At 41.6% G+C, this 20,845-nt stretch overlaps 1 protein-coding gene and 1 pseudogene across 2 annotated transcripts; both read right to left on the reverse strand.

The window, feature by feature from the left end:
• Positions 1–18,071: 18,071 nt before the first annotated feature.
• On the reverse strand, positions 18,072–19,333 carry LOC145095371 (pre-mRNA-processing factor 39-1-like). Its single transcript, XM_079033263.1, has 5 exons — positions 19,311–19,333; positions 18,873–18,968; positions 18,376–18,709; positions 18,232–18,318; positions 18,072–18,128 (listed from the first exon to the last, which is right to left on the reverse strand). Exons 1-5 carry the CDS (start codon positions 19,331–19,333, stop codon positions 18,072–18,074), a joined length of 597 nt encoding a protein of 198 aa, XP_078889389.1.
• On the reverse strand, positions 19,270–20,619 carry LOC145094504 (putative pectin methylesterase CGR3; annotated as a pseudogene). The gene is made up of 6 exons (XR_013703388.1): positions 20,480–20,619; positions 20,311–20,350; positions 20,184–20,225; positions 19,732–20,106; positions 19,599–19,654; positions 19,270–19,499 (listed from the first exon to the last, which is right to left on the reverse strand). The product of XR_013703388.1 is annotated as a putative pectin methylesterase CGR3 (transcript).
• Positions 20,620–20,845: the final 226 nt, after the last annotated feature.

The following is a 20,845-nucleotide window of genomic DNA, read 5'->3' on the forward strand; positions in this document are numbered from 1 at the left end:
GATGTCTAAATTTAAACAAGGTTCGGTTGACCCAACCTTCTTTCGCAAAAAGGAAGGTAACCACCTTATGATAGTTCAAATTTATGTCGATGACATCATCTTTGGCTCCACGAATCCTAGCTTAACAGCTGAATTCAGAAAGTTGATGGAGACTAAGTTTGAAATGAGCTCAATGGGTCCTATTAACTTTTTCCTTGGTTTAAACATAAGACAGGGACCCGAAGGCATCTTTATTAATCAGGAAGCTTACACGAAGACTCTCCTAGCGAAGTTTGGAATGATGGGCGACTCAAAAGTCAAAGTCCCAATGGCATTCGGCACCAAGCTTACCCCTTCACTAGATAAGCCGGCTGTCGATATCACGCTCTATCGTCAAATGATTGGCTCACTGATGTATCTAACTGCTAGCAGGCCTGATATCATGTTCTCTGTGTGTTATTGTGCTCGATTTCAGGCTAACCCACGCGAACCTCACATGCTAGCAGTAAAGAACATCTTACGCTATCTCAAGCGAACCACCTCCTTAGGTCTATGGTATCCATCTAATTCAGGCTTGTTCGTTCAAGCCTATTCTGATGCTGACCTTGGAGGATGTGGACTCGACCGTAAAAGCACAACTGGTGGCTGTCAATTCCTTGACGGGAAGTTGGTCAGCTGGCAATCCAAGAAACAAACTTGTGTGTCGTTGTCTACTGCCGAAGCGGAATACATTGCCGCTGCATCCTGCACATCACAAGTGATTTGGATCCAGAGTCAACTTCGCGACTATGGACTCAATATGAAGAAGATCCCACTATATTGTGACTCTGAAAGTGCAATTAGGATCTGTCATAACCCAGTGCAACACTCTAAAACCAAACACATAGCACTGAGGTATCACTTCATCAAAGATCACGTGGAAGATGGAAACGTCGAAGTTCACTTCGTTAGAACCACTGATCAACTGGCTGATGTCTTTACCAAAGCTCTTCCTGAAGCATCATTCAATAAAATATTGCAAGGGCTAGGTATGATGGAATCAGAGTCAGTACCTCACACTACCTCTCAACCTCAAACGTAAGAAGCGAAACCAACCGAACGTTCGGGTTCGGTTCAACCATCTGACTCGCTCATTACTTCAAAGGTAGTTTTTCAATGTTGTATATTTCTTGTACAAAGTTGTTTTTCTTTGAGTAAAAAGTTTTTTTTTGCTTGTCTAAACTCCTTGGTTTCTTAAAATTTTCCTAAACCGAAACCAACCGAAGGTTCGGGTTCGGTTTTCTAGAATTTTGTTGAACCGAAACCAACCGAAGGTTCGGGTTCGGTTATTCAAAATTTTCCTGAACCGAAACCAACCGAACGCTCGGGTTCGGTTTTTCAAAATTTTCTGGAACCGAGACCAACTGAACGCTCGGGTTCGGTTTTTCAACTTTTACCAACCAAAAGCAACCGAACGTTCGGGTTCGGTTTTTCATTTTTTTTACGTCTTATTTTTTTTACTTATTTTTTTTAACTTCTTTTATTTTTTTTAATTTCTCTTATAAATTTCAAAAACTCCAAAAATATTTTTTTATTATTTTTCTTGTGTGTTTGTTCGTTTATGGGATATATCTGATGAATTACTTAAGTGTCCCTAGAAGCATGCTGCTGTATGTGTCCCAAGCCTCATAAGATTTCGAATAAAAGCCTTTATGACCTGGTATACACAAACCTTGTCTTCCCAATAAGGCTAACACATTTATTCTAATCGTGAGCTACCTCACTCTTTTCTCACATGAGTTAAGAGTTTCCTGCTTGGTCCTTATTTTCGCAGCAGAGGTACTATGTTTTCTCACACCATCTCTATTATACTTCTCCACTACATTCGTTTCATCAACGTAACCCTTGAGACTCTCAGAAATTACCACTGAGGTTTATGGTTACACAACATCTGTGTTAATGATCTTAGTTTCGTGTCACTACGAGCTGAGTGAAACCCCAAATTCAACACCTAATGAATTGACGGTGAACAATTAATTTGCTCAAGTTTTCACCAAAGAATTGACGAATGTACCTTCATGAAATCTCAAATGTTCTTTTGCGTGATTCCTATGAAATTGTTACACACCATAACATTTCTTCCCAAGGGATCCAGTTTTAAATTTTTATCTGAGATTTTATATTAATCCAAGCCAATACAAAATAAATTCCTACCTACTTGTTCAATAGGCTACATCGGTCTCACAAGTACTTTGTTCACTTTCTTTCTTATATCAAGAATAGAATTGATGAATCAAAGCGAAACCACCCTTATTAAGTCTAATTAAAAGAAGCCTTTCAACATTTATTAATAAGTGATTGATCGTAATTCAACGGGAGTCCACACTAACACTTTGAGGTCTCTCTTGACCTTGAAGGAAGAGATTCGTGCCCGGGATCATCAGTTTCGTGTCATTATTGACATCACAGAATATCCTTAAAAGAGTTGCTTTATTTCTTTTTCTTGTACACTCTTTGCACGAAAATCCTTGATTTTCCTATATTCCGTTACTAATTATTTACAGGCTGGATTACTAATCGGTGGTTAATTATGAAGTTGTGGTCAGAAATAATCCACGTGAGCGTTTAATTCAAAAAGATGCCGTTTAAAAGGGATAAGACGAAAAGGTTGCTGACTCGGCGGGAGTTAAAAGGATAGAAATTCAAACGACGGTAAAAAGGGGCGCGTGTGAATTTGAAACGGCCGCGCTTTTACTGACACTTATGGACGCGTGTGCGAAATCCAGGCGTCATCACTCTGGCACAAAAGGCGCGTGTGGAAATGGAAACGATTTTCTTTCTGAAACGGCGCTTATTGGGCGGCGTAATCCTAGGAAACTGACACTCTCTCTCCTACGTGATCATCGCACGCCCCAACTGTCACCAATCAGTCACTCAAACACCCGTTTCGTATTTCCATAAGAGATTTGAAACGATTTTTCTCTCTCCTATCACCCACTATAAAAAGTCGTCTACACCACCTTTTACCTCTTTACTGCCTCAAAAATTTCCAAAGAGCAAAACCTCCCAAACCGTCTCCTGTTCATCATCTTCTCCAAAACTTCAACAATGGTTGAATCTTCTTCCGTTCATGCTACTTCTCAGATCCTCCCCATCCGTCCTCAGCAATGTCTGGTCATTGATCTCAACCCACTGGCGTACGACTCCTACATGTCGCCGGTCATCGAGTGTTTGAAGTACTCTCAACTTGCTCCAGCACTCTCCAGAATTGAAACTGTGCCCATGGTGGCCCTGTCGCAGGTCTACGCGACTGCTTACTACGACAAGGCTGTAGAACGGGTGTTTTTCGAGATTGCAGAACACAAAACCTCCGTTTCTCGACAACGGTTCTGCACAATGCTAGGGTTTGCTGTTGACCCTTCAAGAATAAACCCGGAGACGATTCCGGTTGGGATGCTGTTTAGCATGTTTTACAACATGGGATACACAGAGGTTCTCACCTCTGTCGCCAAGTTCAAGAAGTCTTGCCTGCCGCTACAATGGAATGGCTTATTTACAGTCCTTTTCAAGGGCTTGTCGGAGAGGAGCTCAGGGTCCGATGGTGCTAGTCGCCTCTTTCTATCGATAATGTATGCCATCTACAACGGGGTTAATCTGGACTTTGGAATGGTCCTATGGCAACAGCTCATTCAGAGCCTCTCTTCATCATCACGACACTCTGAGGTGTCGTTGGCCCGGTTCTGGATATTGATTACAAGATGGGCCATGGACAAGTTTGAGGTTCCCAATGTTGTCGGTGCATCGATGTCTTCTGTTGGTACATTCCATACCAAGAGGATCATCGTCTCAGATGCATCAAAATTCTCTTTCATTGGCTCCATCCCAGAGACGATGTATGGCAGCGTGCCATCTGACAGCAGGTTGATTCGGACGATCAAGGAGTTTAGGCCAACTGGTCCCAGGGAACTGACACCGGATATGCTCAGATCGATCCATGACGCTGACAAACCAACCAACAGGGGCAAAAAGGGTGAAAAAGGGAAGCAAGCGGCCAAAGTACCAAAGGGCCCTTCTCCCAAAAAGAGGAAACAACCGAAGGCTGCACAGTCCCCACAGCCGAAGAGGAGGAAGACACAACCGAAGCGAAAGCTTGTTATTTCCTCTTCTTCAAGCGACTCTGAGGGAGGAAGTTCGGATTCTGAAGGCTCTCAAGGAGACGAATCTCCTCAACGAGGCAACACACCACCTCGGTCCCCAACTCCAGAGATGGCACTTCATCAATCGCCAGTTCCTTCACCTCCACCAACTATTCCAATTTCCATTCCCACCATAATCCCCACTATTCCCCCAACCTCTTTCCCTATACCACCACCCATTTTCACCACATCAACCGAAACACCACCAGTTACCGAAACCCCTCCCGTAACCGAACCACCACAACCCGACACCCAAACTCAACCACCACCCGAAACTACCCCACCCCACACTCAACCTCCTAATACACCAACCACAACACCTCCAGCTTCACCACCACCTCCATCTCCAGAAAATACCTCCGATGGCGAAAACCCTTACCTTGGTGGTGATCACATGAACTTTGATTCGGTCTACTATAGTCTGTTTCAAGTTCAGAGTGATGAGGAGGATGATGCTCCAGTGACAAAGAAGCATCTTAAAGAGCTTCACGAGAAGGTTGATCAACTTCTCGCCTCCTCTTCCAACCAGCAGTCCACTCTCTCTGAAGCTGCCCTTCAGAAAATTGTTGACGCCTTCTCCAGGGCTCAAAATGATTCGGTGGCCTCAGCAACTGCTGCGATCGATGCATCCACCAGAGCCTGTGAGGCAGCGACCGAAAAAGTCGATAAACTATTCTCCGATGCTTCTGTCCTGCTGAAGTCCTTGCAGGAAAGCGCCGACGCCACCAAGACAACTTTGGAACCGATTATTCAACAATTGGCCAAGTTCGTCTCCACGGAGTTGACTTCGTTCGCTACCTTACGCCAAAACCTAAGCGACGACAACTCGGCACTTCGTGCCTCCATCGATGCCCGCCTGGCTAAGCTACAAGAGGATCTTGCAGCTGAGAACTCTCTGATGGACATCCTGGCGAGTAAAACAACCGCCCTTAAGGTCAAGAGCACGCAACTTTCCAACTCCCAACAACAATTGGAAGCTCTTCGATCCGAAAGGGAGGTGATCAGAACGTGTGTTTCGGATGTCCACGCAGCATTATCAAACATCCTGGAAGCACACGACCCCATCCTAAATCATTCGGTGAGGCGTACCCTCGCTGAAAAGCTCTCTCCGGCCATGGACCTCCTAAGCAAAATCGAAGGCGTACCGAGTTTCGTGTCCATTCCGAAACAAGGGGGAGATGCCGGATCGAAACCACCTCCTTCCTCCAAAGCTACTCACACAACCGAACCACCTCCAACTGGTCATGCTTCGGGTTCGGGTGTGAAGAACAAGGGCAAAAATATAGCTGATGAAGATGAAGATGAAGATGAAGACAAGGAGACCATTGCTGACTTGTTGAAACGAAAGAACAGTCGCAATGCTGACGATGATGCCAGTCGTGTGGCGCGAGAGGCTGAAGAAGCCGAACGCAAGCAAAAGGAAGCCCACGATCTCCTTGAGAGCCGAAAGACGCTCTTCCCTGCCTGGACCAGGGAACGTATGATTAAAGAGGCCATAGAAACTCCAAGCATATTATGGCTCGAGCCGGTTATCTCATTCGACTGCAACAACACTGTCGATTCGCAGTTTGATATGCCGCTGACTCGAAAGGCATTCATCTTCCACGCCTTCTCTAACATATTTGAAGTCCCGCATCCGAACGATGAGCTTGACAGGGAGCTCATTGACTTCTATCTGGAGGCTGCTCGTCCTCAATACCTTACTTGGAGCGCCCAGAAGATTGTGAACGTTCGGGTGCTGAAGCCTTATGCCGTGGGGAGATTCACAAACGTTAAGTTCAAGCTCATTCGAGGATCTGCAAGAACTGCTCATATTATCTCCCTGGCGGATCTGCCGAATCTAAATCCTCATGATTGGATTGTCCTGTACAATATCCTTTTGACGGATGAAGCCGAATATGGTCCCATCATAGACCATGTCAAAAGGATGTTAGCCTGCTACATCATGGAGGTTGCCCTAATGGATCAGGAGGTCGCCACAGTTTTCAAGAAGAAACCGAAGATAGCACCTGTGGGATCGGCCAGTGATCTAAACCAAATGCAAATGGGCAAGATTGATCCGAGGCGTAACTCGGTTATGTTCACTAGAGCCGAAGGACAGAAATGTCTCTTCGCTTTAGCTGACAAACACCTTTACACCACAGCTTGTTTGGAGCACGTTTTATCGATTATCAAGCGGTGTAAAGAGAACTCGGCTGATGACATCAAGTACTTCAATGATATGATCAACTGGTACATCCGGTTTAGACAGACCATTCTTTCCATAACCAAATGTCTGTTTAAGACCGTGAAGAAGAAGGTACCTGCTTCAGCTGCTGGCCCAAGTAAAAAGTGAAGGTCTCGCTCCAAATTGACGCAAAGGGGGAGATTGTTGGGCTGTAGTTTATTTTGATGTTGCGTCTTTTGGGCTCGATAGTTTAGCTATGTTCACTCCGGTTTGGGCCTGTCCAACCGTGAGCCTTTTATGTATTGTATATAAGTTAATGCTTGCATGCATATTAGGTCAAGGATTAATAACGATTTTAGAGAATTTTTCTAGAGCTTAACGATAGCATTGCAGGTTTCTTTAATCGTTCTTGTAACCTTCTAATCCTCTACAGTTGATGTTCTTAATCGAGCTCTTCTGAGGATTTTGTTTAATCATTCGACTCGTTTGATTCTATCTTGTCTTGTTCTTATTATTGCGTTCTTACCGTTTTATATTTACGTACTTGTTCAAGATCTAATCGAACACTTCCTAAGTGTGCATGCAACCCTAACAAACCTTCCTAAGTGTGCATGCAACCCTAATAAACCTTGGATCTATGTTTGTCTAAATACATGCAAAATAATAATTTTCCAAGGTTTATAACCTATCTAACATGGCATGGGGAACATTTCAACATAAAAGAGTTAGAAGAGATTACATACCTTTTAGATGAGTTTGGTTCTTGAGGAGTTTGAGGGCCAAGCACCAATAGTGTGAATGCCTCAAATGGAATCACAAATCACCACAAACTCTTGGAAAACATTGAGAGAGAATACACACTTGTATTTTCGGCCACACACAAGCACACACACACTAGTTCACTAGTTGCCATTTCATGCTCCATAAGCATGCTTATATAGTGTGCATGGTTAGGGTGAAACCCTAATAACCCATGACCTTTCCTTTCCAAGGATCCATGGGTTAAAAGCTCCATGGATCATCCATGGACTTCCATATAAGCCTAGCCCATTAACAAATGAGTGTTAGCTCACACTATATAAAACAATAGCCCACAATTTAATTAGTCTTCCTTTTAATCTCTAAATTAATTCATAATTAATTTAAGACAAAGACTAATTAAATAACATGACTTCATATTAATATATTATAACTTATAATATATTAATAAACATATGTGTATAACTCTCATAAAATTATCCATAAATAGTTTGGATGAAATGCAACCCAAATGGATCATGCCGGGTCGGGTCAAGTATATACCAAATAAGTTATGGACTTAGACACCTTATCCAACAGATAAGGGAGGCAAAAATGAAGGTTTAAGGTCCTTTAAATAGGACACAAACCCTGAAAACTAGGGTTTTCTCACTCAGCACCTACTCGTCGAGTTGGGGTCCTCCAACTTGTCGAGTAGACTCTAAAAATCATGCGGCCATTAACTCCTCTACTCGACGAGTTCGGGCATCCAAATCGTCGATTTGCTCTGAAATTATGAATGTAAATTAATTAAATATTATACCTGGGAGTCGGAATGTTACATATCACAAAGACAACTAGCATATAATCTACAGCTACTTAGCTAACATTTGCCAGAGTTCAGACTCTGGTCTTTCATACAAATTGCCAGGAGCCGCCTCCTGGTTTTTCATACAAAATGCCAAGGGTCACCTACGGGTCTTCCTACCATAAATAAATCAAATGGGTTGGCATTGGTGCCTTCGACCCATAGAACAGTGAGGAGACTCACCTCGAATGTAGAAGCTCACTAAAAGAAATCCTTAGCCGCTAGCCTGACGACTTCCCAAGCTATAAATACCAAAATATCACCCAATTAGCAATTGGGTTCCAAACTATGGTACATAATCCATACTTGGGGTGAAATGACCATTTTACTCCTGACCCAACATGAACCAAAACTGAGGCCCAAACCCGAAATAAAAAAGGCCCAAAACTATAAGACGCCCAATTTTCTAAATTGGGCCCAACCCCATATGGGCCTTATCCTAAATCCCAACAATTTATGGTCCAATAATAAATCTCGGATGGACCAAGCCCATTGGGCCCACTAAAGTCCAAAACCATTAGGCCCACCAAGGCCCAATACAAAACCTTGGACTAACTAGACATGCCCAAACAAGAGTCCAAGATTTAAAATTCCTCTGACCAATAAGCGCAACACACAATGCCCAAACCGAAGTCCGAAACCCAAATGAGAACAAGCCCAAAATCTGAACTGACGAAGAACACGGGGCATATACTCAGCTTACGCTGGATGTACATGAAGGAATCTGAGTTGCGACCAAAAGGAGGTACGTTGGACGTACCTCTAGTTACACGGGGCGTAACCACAGTTTACCCAATACTCAATTTGCAACTTAACCAATTAAGCACTTTACACCTAAACTTCAAGGAACCTCAAAATAAAGCTCTTAATGCATAAATTCGGCACCTTTATGATTTTGCATGACTAAAGGGGACCCAATGACCATCTTTATCCATTAATACCCCCAATTAATCCATCTAGAACATGCATGGATGATTTTTAACATAAAAAGTGGCAACTTTATGAACTTATATCCTCATAAATGCAAAGAGTAGCAACTCCAAGCTCCTTGTGTGGTGTCCAACCGGTACATCTCACACATGAGGTCAAAATGGGACCAAAAACCCAGATAATCTTAGATATCAACTTCTAATGAGCAAGGTTAGAACTTTTTACCTTTTATTAGCTAAAAATGTAACAAAGAGTCCAGATCCACAAGCCTTCCCCTTGATTCACCACCTTGCACAACACTTCCACTCTTTAATGTACACTAAAATCCACCAAGGATGCACATAAAAAGGCTCACAACACTCTTGGATGAGGCTACAGCTCGAGATTTGTAACATTCCAAAAATACGGTCCAAAATTTTTGTTTTAAAATCATTTAAGAAAAACCATAACCCATCAAACATCACAATAAAATCATAAGTAACATATATCAAATCATAATACAAAGTGTTGTATCAAATCATGTCTCAAAATATCAAAGTCTAAACATCCCCAGGCTGAAAGAATGGTGTATGCACTGCAATCATCCCGAGCTCTTCCCTTTGCTACCGGAAGTACCTGAAACCAAAATTGAAAACCGTAAGCACGAAGCTGACTGAGTCTCTCCAAACTACCACATATCATACCCATAATCACATAATAGCATACATTGCGCCTTGCCCACTACATCGGGCCCTGTCCGGCATCATACGAATCCGACATCAGGCCTCTCCTGGCATTGGGCCCCGCCCGACATCGGACCGAAGTCCGAAACATATAACACATAACATAAAACTAAACATTCATCGGGCTTGCCCCGGTATCGGACCGAAGTCTGTTATTTATAAACAAGCACATGAAAGAATCACGAAGACATCAAGCATACAAACATTCCTCGGGCTTGCCCATGCATCGGACCGAAGTCTGGAAACATATAATCAACATCGGGCTAACCCCGACATCGGACCTAAGTACGGCATACATTAACATACATAAAAGGGTCCGCATTGGTGCCTTCGACCCGTTCCTTCTGGAGGAAAACTCACCTCTCAAGCTGGCTGCTGAAATCTCGTGTGAGAAAATCTATGATGGCTGCTCCAATGACTCCCCGACTATCATTATCACAATAATCACTTAGTTAAAACTGAGAATCCTTCTAAGGGTAAAATCACCATTTTACCCCTGGTCAAAGTCAACATTCTGGGTTGACCCAACTCGCCGAGTCCTTGAACCTTGAAATCACGATCTAACTCATCGAGTCACCCCGTGACTCGCCGAGTTCCCTGGCTACTCATAGTCGCGATTTAGCGAATCAACTCGTCGTGTCCCATCACCGACTCGTCGAGTTCCACCTTAAGCTAAAACGGGACAACACGACTGTAACAACGTGAATTGTAGAAAAAAAAATTCAATTTTCAAACACAATAAAACTCATACAACATTCTCGAAATCCTATGTTTATCAGATGTCATCACAATAAAACATATCCCGGAATCTCAAAATACAATCCTCTGTCAGTGTGTACGGATCATGCCAGCGCCTTCCTGCGATTCTAGCTAGTACCTGAAACACATAACATTGTAAGCATAAATGCTTAGTGAGTTCCCCAAGGTCCCACCTACAAAAAATTAGCCACTCGAGGCTACAATTATGTATGACCCCCTGGTTAATGTGTCTCATTGGGACCCTCCAGTCCCATAACTTTGGTGGACCCTCTGGTCCTAACTCTGTGGACTTCCGGTCCTAACTCTGTAATCTCTAAATCATACATAACATAAATCACATAGAAATAATGCAGTGTATTACCACCCTAGGTAAAGTATAATGAGAAGACTCACCTGGTAAGCCAGCAAATAACAGTCTCGTACTCGGAAATCTCGAACTAGCCTCCGCCTGTCACATAGGATAAATATCTCTAATTAATTCTCTATTAATACTCTCCTATTCCAAAGGCTACCCACTTTCTCTGTCTACCTCTTGAAGTGGATAAAAGGCCATCCTACCTCTCCATTGTTTCCATTACTCATGTTGACTAAACCCCAAAGTCAACAGAAGTCAACTTAAGTCAATAGTCCATGTTTGACCTGACTCGTCGAGTGCACTCATGCAACTCGTCGAGTCCCCTCATTTCCTCAGAAGTCTCCAGAAATCCAGCTCAGCTCATCGAGTTGACCCCCAACTCGCCGAGTTATCACATGAACAAACTCATCGGGACAAACCCTAACCAACTCGTCGAGTCAGGCCATGGACTCGGCGAGTCCTTTTGATCAGATTCCTCATTCCAACGGTTTAAGGCAAATCCATCACCCCAAACTCTAGATCTATGATCCTAAGGGTCGATTGACACGTACAGCTGCAAGCTTTATGTTTAAACATGGCATATAGGGCTCATAATGCCAATATAACTCTAACAAGGATGATTAACCACAATAGCTCTTATATGGGTAAATAAAGCTATCATCTTTGGACTCTCTGGACCTAACAGAGTCCAGATCTGAAATCTAGACCTTTAAAGGGACCTTATGCATTCAAAGTCCCAACAATGGTGGAAGAAACCCAAATCTTCCATAGCAACAAGATCTAAGAAAAGTAACAAGAAAGGTGCAAGCTTTTACCTGTTACTCAAGTCCTTGCACAGAGGTACACCAGATCCACTAATTCTCTAGCTTCCTTGTTGGATGATCTCTTCTTCTCCTCAAGAGATGCACTAGTCTACTCCAAGTTTTAGCTTCCAAGACTCTCATGGCTCTCTATGCATGTTTAGGGTTTTCTATCAAGGAAGGGTAGCCATAAATGAGGCTATAAGTACCTTGAAATAGGTCCCAACCCGGGAAATTAGGGTTTCTCTGCCCAGTACCTATTCGGCGAGTCCCACCTTTGACTCATCGAGTCCATTCATTAAATTCACGCGAGCCACTCGATTCGACCTGGCGAGTTGGACCCTCATTCCCTCAACTCGTCGAGTCTCTCCTTCAATAACATGATTAACATACACAATGATATCCCTGAAAATCTGGATGTTACAATTCTCCCCCACTTGAATTAGATTTTGCCCCTGAAATCGCTCCTTAACAACATATAGATCTAATCCAATAACTGAACAGCACCATCGAAAGGATCTTACAACACACAACTATCTTCCTCTCTGGACACCTGAATCCATACAGGACCTCTCTCTGGAAAAAAAAGACAGACCTGTCAGCTACTACGCTACCCTATTGCCTCTCCAGAATCTGGAAAATCTAGTGGTCGATCACACAGCCAGACCGCACTCTCAAGATATCACCACGTTATTCGCTCCTTGAATAACAAACCCTGATAACTCACTGTCTCTCTGATTCTCTAATTGGGACTGATAAACACAAGTACATGCCCAAAACTGGCTACCGATCACTCATCCCATACATGATGTCAATCCAGATCATATACCAAGGAATGAAAGGATCACATCACACAAGGGACCCATCCACTACTGCAATCAAAACCCGTCTGAACAATGAGTTCTCTACACCCTGGCCTCCATCACAGAGATGATCATGCTTGCTCAGATGCATCCTCCGACATTCAACAAACGAAAACCTTAGCTCCCTTCTCAATATCCCTTTCAAGACTGAGCACCAGGTCATCTCCTGACCCATCAGTTGAACCTCCATAGGTTACCCCTTGCACTATCCCAACCGTCTCAAGGGTTTCCTCCTCCATATAACTACATCGGCCCATTGTGACACATAAGTCACGAAGTTCGCTTTACCCCAAGCGAATGCTACACCCCCAACTGAAAATGAACTCAACCCCGACCTCTGTCGTCTACTGCTCATAGTTCCATGCATCTCGTGGTACCTCCCGTACCCGAGTACTGACCCACACATGTCTAAGACATTAGACGATAAACAATTCCTCTCATCATGGAAACCACATCAGAATCCAGAATCTCATTCCGCCTCCCTAACGCACCACCAGAGCCAAACTCAGACTCGAGAGTTTGGTCTGACCCAGATTTGGAACCACTCAATCCAATGAAGCACTCAACTCACGACTCATGACCCGCAACCTGCGCGTATACCTCTTCTCTAATGCCCTTGGCTTACGACAAGCACAACTCAAATCAAAGTATAACGATCCCTGACAAATATAGAGACCTCCGTCTCTTTCCTGATCTGGCCCCCAGGCTCCCGAATACTCAATCCAATAAGGCTACTCAAGCCTAAGAACTCTCCTGCGTCATGCTCTGATCAACAAATAACACGGCTCCCTGTCGCACCATGACACCCCCTTAATGACTAGTGAGTACTACAGCTAACTAGTGAGTACTACGGCTCTCCACAGTATCACAACACCTTCTCGCTGACTAGTGAGTACTACGGCTCCCCGCAGTATCACAACACCCTCTCGCTGACTAGTGAGTACTACGACTCCCCGCAGTATCACAACACCCTCTCGCTGACTAGTGCATGTTGGAGCTCCCTGCAGCCTTACCACACTTTCTCTTACCACCCACTGTCTCAACCTCAAATCAGCTCCACACGCTGCATCCATTAACCCACGTTCCACGGCCCAATCATAGATAGGTGCAAACATACCCATCCAAAAGTAAGTGTCACTACTCCCGACGACCATCGACACGACAACTCCTTTTCTCACTGCAATCCTTATTCTTTAATAGTAGTTGATGTGCTTCCCTCGGATTTTTTGGTACACCAACACAAAATCTCACGATGTCTTGCCCAATCCACTGATCTTATACTCACAACCCCGTGCTTGGATACCGCATTGTTCTTTCGGAACCTCTCAACCGATCTTCCACTCGCACCACTTGAACCTTCATAGTATTCCATCTCCCAACTTGAAACATCGAGGCATTGACAATGGCTCAGAACATGCTGTTGGGAACTTGAAACTCCCTCTCTACTGGTCACTACTCATCTCGACCCTAAAATTGGTTCACGAATCAACTGTTGCCCCTTTCAGGGGTATAGATTACAATCTATACCTTCACTTGCAAATTTCAGCTATTGCATCCGCAATCCAGCGACCCGATCACACTCGAGCTCGACATATGTTAACCCCGAGAAGCACAGGCCACGAAGAATCTTCCAATTCACTCATCCTTTCTCAACACATACCACATACATTACCTCGCTCTACACCTAGCATCGATCACCAATAACCCAGGGCTCATGAATCCGCACTGCAGGTCTCTTTATCCATATCTTTAACCTTTCTCGAACAATTCTTTGATCCTCTCAATAAAATACCCAGTTCTCCCCCACTTAGGGTTAGAACCATCACCAATTGGCACACCAACAATCTATCCCACAGACTGTTTCCACTAGTAACATCACACCTACTCTTGGAAGGTGTTACGCAATGCTCGATGATCTCCCCAACAGAGATCCAATAACTTCCAATACCCCGAATCTCTGATGAAATCCTCAGAACTTCCCATCATGACTGCCTCTAGTCAGTCAGAATCTCACACACTCCATAACCGGACTTCCCAACTGCCCGGTGTCAACCCTGATCTAGAAATAGTGAACTATCATCCTCCTCATCCTTGACTCCTCAACCTACGCCCCATCATGTATCTCATGATAGGAGTAGAACCCACATTACCACTTTCGATACCCATCCAAGACAATAAGAGCCACCGACCTGATATACCCCTGTTGATCGTCCGACATTGCGGCTAACGATTGACCTACTATACTCAATAGGGTGTATCCTGCTCCTTGACCAACTCGGCCCCCACTGACGACCTGATAAGGCTATATCTTTACCTCGCGGCAGGGCCACTGCCATATACTCTGATTGAAGATCGCCCTCAGTGCAATCCCATAGGGCTCACGCCCCCCCCCCCCCCCACCAAACTCAGGAACCAAAATCTCAATACCTCTTATGTCTCCCACAGGAAACAAAATTAATGCTACTCAGGTCACAGAAAGTGACATCTCCACTATCGGTCGGTCATCCAGCCCAAACCGTATTCTTCCATAACACACCATCCCTACTCATCACTGAGTCTTGCGTCTCCAACTGGCATATCACCAACAATCCCTCGGAGCTAACTCGATTTCCCTCTCCAGGGATGGTCCATTAAAACTTGTTCATCACGGCCTTCTAGCCCCAAACTCTTTCACATCTGATCTCAGTCTAGACAATCACCACGAAATAACCGGTAAAACCAGAAGCACTAACTGCCGCATGTCATGGTACTCAAACCATATGGCCACCTCTCGATCTGCTATGAATCATGGTACCCGTACCATGTTATCTCCTCTTAATCTACTACGAATCATGGTACTCGAACCATGTCCTCTCTTCTCAATCTGCCTCAAATCATGGTACTCGAACCATGATGTCACCTCTTGATCTGCTACTTATCATGGTTCTCGAACCATGACATCACCTCTCGATCTGCTACTTATCATGGTACTCGACCCATGACCTCACCTCTCGATCTGCTACTTATCATGGTACTCAAACCATGACATCACCTCCCGATCTGCTACTTAGATCCTCCGGAATACTCCCTGTATCGGGTATGGGTCGTCTGCTTTCAATAGTACGGGCCCATACTACCAGCCACATCTACCCATACTCTATACACAGACCATCCCAGATTCCCTAAGTAGCTGCTCAACCTTCTCAATCGCCATTCCCAACACGTGTGCTCGCTCCCCAACGAAATGCTCTACTCTGTCAGCGTACTCATCTGACTAAGGTCACATCCTAGGCTCTTCCTAGGTTCTCACACTTCTCCGCCATCAGCTACTGTGAAACTCCTTATGATTCCAGTCATCTACCTCCTGAATATCGTCACATTCACTTGGTAGATGGATCCAATCATCGGGAATTCCACAAAGCACGAAGCAAGCAGCATTCGGGCATCGAATAAACACGTAAAACCCACTCTAGGTAATAACTCCACTTGCTCTACTCATACTAAAAAGATATCACCGAACTCTGCAACTTTACCCCTTGCGGGTATCTAGCTACTCTCTTGATAGGCTCCACAAATACTCATCTAGGCATCTCTCCTAGATTACTCCTCTACTCAAATCCCTCTCTACAAGGATTCATGTTGGGCACTCTCACTCAGCACATACTCGAAAGTGCATCACAGATAGCAGGAACTCCTAGGCTAAGGCATCACAACTCAGGCCACTCTAGTCCTAAATTTGAATGCCTAGCCTACTCTAGCATGCAAAAAATAACACATAATGTAAGGGTATTTTGGGAAATCACCGTTTAGGCACTGGCTGATCGTACACACTGCTTTGTTCTGCTCGTCTCAAAATCTTTTTACTCTTTTAGAAAAAATGTTTAATTATAAATTTTTTCTCAAATCCTCAGTTTGAGTTTAGATACACCCGAAGGTGCATCCGAATCCCTCAAACCAAGGCTCTGATACCAACTTGTAACAACGTGAATTTTAAACAAAAAATCAATTTTCAAACACAATAAAACTCATATAACATTCTCGAAATCCCATGTTTATCAGATGTCATCAAAATAAAACATATCCCAGAATCTCAAAATACAATCCTCTGTCAGTGTGTATGGATCATGTCGGCGCCTTCCCGCGATTCTCGCTAGTACCTGAAACACATAACACATAACACTGTAAGCATAAATGCTTAGTGAGTTCCCCAAAATACCACCTACAACAAATTAGCCACTCGAGGCTATAATTATGTATGACCCTCTGGTTAATGTGTCCACTACTAGAAAAACAACCTTTTACGACGTGCAATGCGTGTCGTAAAACACTCAGACGACGCGCAAATGCGTGTTAAGAAAGGCCCTGTCATAACAAGAGACGACACGCTTTTGCGCGTCGTCTATTTACGACACGCATTTATGACACGCATTTACGACGCGCAGTTACGACATGCAATGCGTATCAAGGAAGGCCCTGTCATAAAGGTAGACGACACGCATTTGTGTGTCGTAACCTGACGACGTACGTTTAGGACACGCATTGTGTATCATTATAGCCACTGTCATAAATGAAGATGACACACATTTGCATGTCCTAAACTTCAGCAACCATTTACAATATGCATATACGACGTGCCTTTACGATACCCTTTTACGCATAATACAAAAATATAGAAAAAATTATATACCAAAACAATCAATTTCATCCAATAACATCATGCCAAAAAATTGTAATACATTGATATTAAAGGGATCTGATTGTACATTGTTATTTAGAGGTTTTCCCTAACTATATAACCTAATGCTACATTGCTATAAAGGGGCACCTTCTTGTTTATTAAGATGTTTAAAGAAGCTCTAAAACCATTCATGTATCCAATCAATCATCATGTCTCTTAGCTTCAATATCAATCCCAACTCTAGATCAAAAATGACAGAAATTCTACACAATAATCATGTCAGTTGTACAATATCAATATCAACTAATTAATAATACACATGGTATGTATGAGAGTGGAATCAAAATGATCTAGAATATACAAAATGTTATGCAAGTATGATTGATTGTAAGACAACTTTGCAGTAATATACAAAATCAATTGTTGTGGTGACACAGACTTGCAAAACACCAAATTACACTTACCATGGGAACCTCATCAGGTTTCAACCAACCTAATTAGACACTCCATCACCTTCAAATTACAAATATCGACATTTATTTACTTTTATTCCCATTCATTTTGCAAATTGAGGAACATTTATTTATTTAAAAAATATTAATAACTTACTGCTTTATATGCTCCAGAAGAGACTATTAACCGACATCCATCAATCTGCATTGTTATCTGGCATAGCATTGGAAGCAAGAAGCAAACTAAAGAAAAGGAGCTATAAACAAAAATTATGACATTTATTTTCTAAACTTAGTAATAAATGAGAAATAAAAAGAGATAAACCTTTGTTCATCTTCACCTTCAACTAAAACCATATACCCTAACTTAGTAATAAATGAGAAATAAAATGGATGAATACTGAAAATTGTTTGTTGGAATGTAAGGTAATATGATCATTTAGTTTCATTTTGAAGGTTTATTCAGTCCAGGAAAAAAAGGGCTTTATATATGTAGCACTTTATCCAGATATGCAACATTAAGTCACTGTAAACATACAAAACTTAATGGGGAAAAATAAACAACCCTTAAGTGATTTTAATTTTTACCAGACGATAATTGCTCCTTCAATTTTCCATTGTGTTCTCTAAATCTAGCAGTAAAAAATGAATCTCTGGTTGCTTCTGTAAAATAAATAAATAAATAAATAAATAAATAAAATCAACTTTTACTATAAGAATTTTACAGAACACATGCCAACAGAAATTGAGATTGCATACAATTTACTTTAACAAACACATGGGTAGCACGAGCAAGGGCATTCTTGGCAACATCCATATTTTTTCTAGCTTCCATGCACAAAACATAACGTATCTAATACTCATGATAATTTGCACAAGCAATTAGACATCTTTCATATAGTTTGATTACTTTGTTCAAGTCATCACATCCTTCAATGAAATCAAGGTAGTTATGCCAGTTTTCAAGCTCTGTAACATTACGTGGCCTAAAATGATAATAAGGTCTCCTGATGGCTGTTTCAAAATCTATGATTTTAGAATCGAAATCCTTAGTTTTTTTATAAAGTTCTTCTCTAAGGGAAATATAGGTCTCCAACTCTTTAGCTTCTGTTAATCCATCATTCAGATGGATCTCACCCTCACTTTCTTGATTCTTGAATTCCTCTTTTGCCCTTGCTGCAGCTTCAAGTTCTTCGGCTGTTCTCAGTTCTGATAAAGGGCGACTAGCAGCTAATTCCCTAAAGCTGTCAAAAGTTTAACAGAAAGTAGAATGAAAAGATGTGGCTTGAGTAATTAAAGAAAGATTGTGTTGAAAAAACATATATCAATCATCACCTGTTGAATTACCAATCCAACTGCTAATTAGGAATCTCCAATATCCGTGTGTAAATCATGGCAAGATTCGACCATTTCTGTAGATGATACTCATATTCAATGTATTTATCCCACAAAGAAAATGAAAGATAATCACTTCCAACATAGGCTAGATCCCGTTCAAATAGCCTGAAAAGAACATCATAAATAAAATATTTACTTATATTAACCATATATTATGGACTGCAATAATAGCTATAATGTCCCTGTATGCAAAATAGCTCCATTAAATGAGCATGACATTTTCCAAATGTACACACAAAACACTGAATTTACCTTCCCCCCAATAAAAATCATATAATGTCTGAGAAAGGTACTAAAAACAGTCTAAAAATAATCATTTGTTCCAACAAAACAATACTTAAAAAAACATGAAAATAAGAGTGTAATAATAATATACATCTTCTTCATAAAAAAATCCAAGTTGTTGTGTATGCACGGTATTTGAGGTATATAGTTTACCATTTTTACCTTTTCCATATTTCATATTTCATCAAAATATTAAATTCAATGGAGTGATATGAGATGGAAAATTTGACACGTTGATTGGTATGCCTTCTTGGCTGCAGCCAATTCGAATTTTTTAGTAGCAACTTCATTTTCTTCTAATTTTGTTTGAACAAAAAACCGAATCCACCACGAAGAGCTTCGCAATTTCGCCTATTATAAATATATATAACTTCATTTTTTATTATTCAATGTTTCTTTAAATTTTAAATTTGAAGTAATTGGGATCAAGTAATATAAGAGAGGACTTACAGGGCGACCAAATTTGGACATTTCAGCCACTTTGACTTTACTTTGACCAGGATAACCTTTATCAAAATAAAATCAACATTACTTTTATAAAATATAAGTGAATAATTGCTAAAAAAAGAAAAAAAAAACTCACCAGAGAGAATAACAAATCCATCTGAAGATACTCTTGATAATTCTGGAAGAGTTTTGTTGAGGTACCTTGGTGACAAATAGTCAAGAGCATCCGAAACAATAACAAGAGAAAATGATTTTGATTTATAAAGAAGAGGAAACTTAATATTAGCAACACGAACAATGCCTTTTCTTATAAGGCTTTTGTAGTTTGCATCACTTTCATCTAAACCATAAGGTTCAAGACCCCATGCTTATGTATCTTCTTCTTTCAATAATTTGGACACCACTGAACATGAATCGGGACCCACGTGTAGAACTTTATGCATGATGTCACCATATGCTTTTTTTAGATATGGTAATGCTTGATTAATCTCTGTTGAAAATGAAACACCACCTACATATTCAACATATCATAAAATTTATAATCATTCAATAGATAACTGATTGTTATTATTATCTTAAATGGTTTACCTTCAAGCCTACTTAGAGCCACATTATCAATATTGCTTCCACCTGTTGTTACAAAGATAATTTTCATATAAGTTGAGATAAGAGAAGATAGAATTTTTTTAGCCAAAAGAAATTCATATGTACTAACCTGAACCACTATAAACATAGCCAATTATGAGAAAAGCTCCCTGAAAGTTTTGAGAGAAGGGAAAGTCTCACTCAGTGTTCTTTTTAAGAAGAGAAGAAGAGTATCAAAGGTATGAATCATGAGTAACAGATGTTACAGTAGATGCAAAAGCTTTAAGAGGTGTGATTACCACAAGAACAAGGCCAATGGATAAGAAAGGGGAAGGGCGTGATTTTGGATTCAAGGATCCCATAAAGGGAATGCCAGTTCCATCACCCAAACGCCTTGATAAACTAGCTGGCCTCCTTGACATATGTATATGTTGTGATTCACCTGCAGAAAAATGCTTAACTCGTTTTATTATGAATTGAATTGAGTTATCTGAACTGAAACAATGGTAACTTTGAAAGATCAATGGATCCAATATCAGTGACAAATGGGGTGTTCCACAATTTTAATTCAATAGCTGAGATTTTAGTATCCTAAATGGCTAAATTAATCCGTTAATTTTAATTGTTCTGAAGCTGATGAACATTTCACTAATTTAAACTAACAC

The sequence above is a fragment of the Lactuca serriola genome, chromosome 3, assembly GCF_051521515.1.
Source record: "Lactuca serriola cultivar US96UC23 chromosome 3, Lser_US96UC23_V15, whole genome shotgun sequence".
In the NCBI taxonomy this organism is placed as follows: Eukaryota; Viridiplantae; Streptophyta; class Magnoliopsida; order Asterales; family Asteraceae; genus Lactuca; species Lactuca serriola.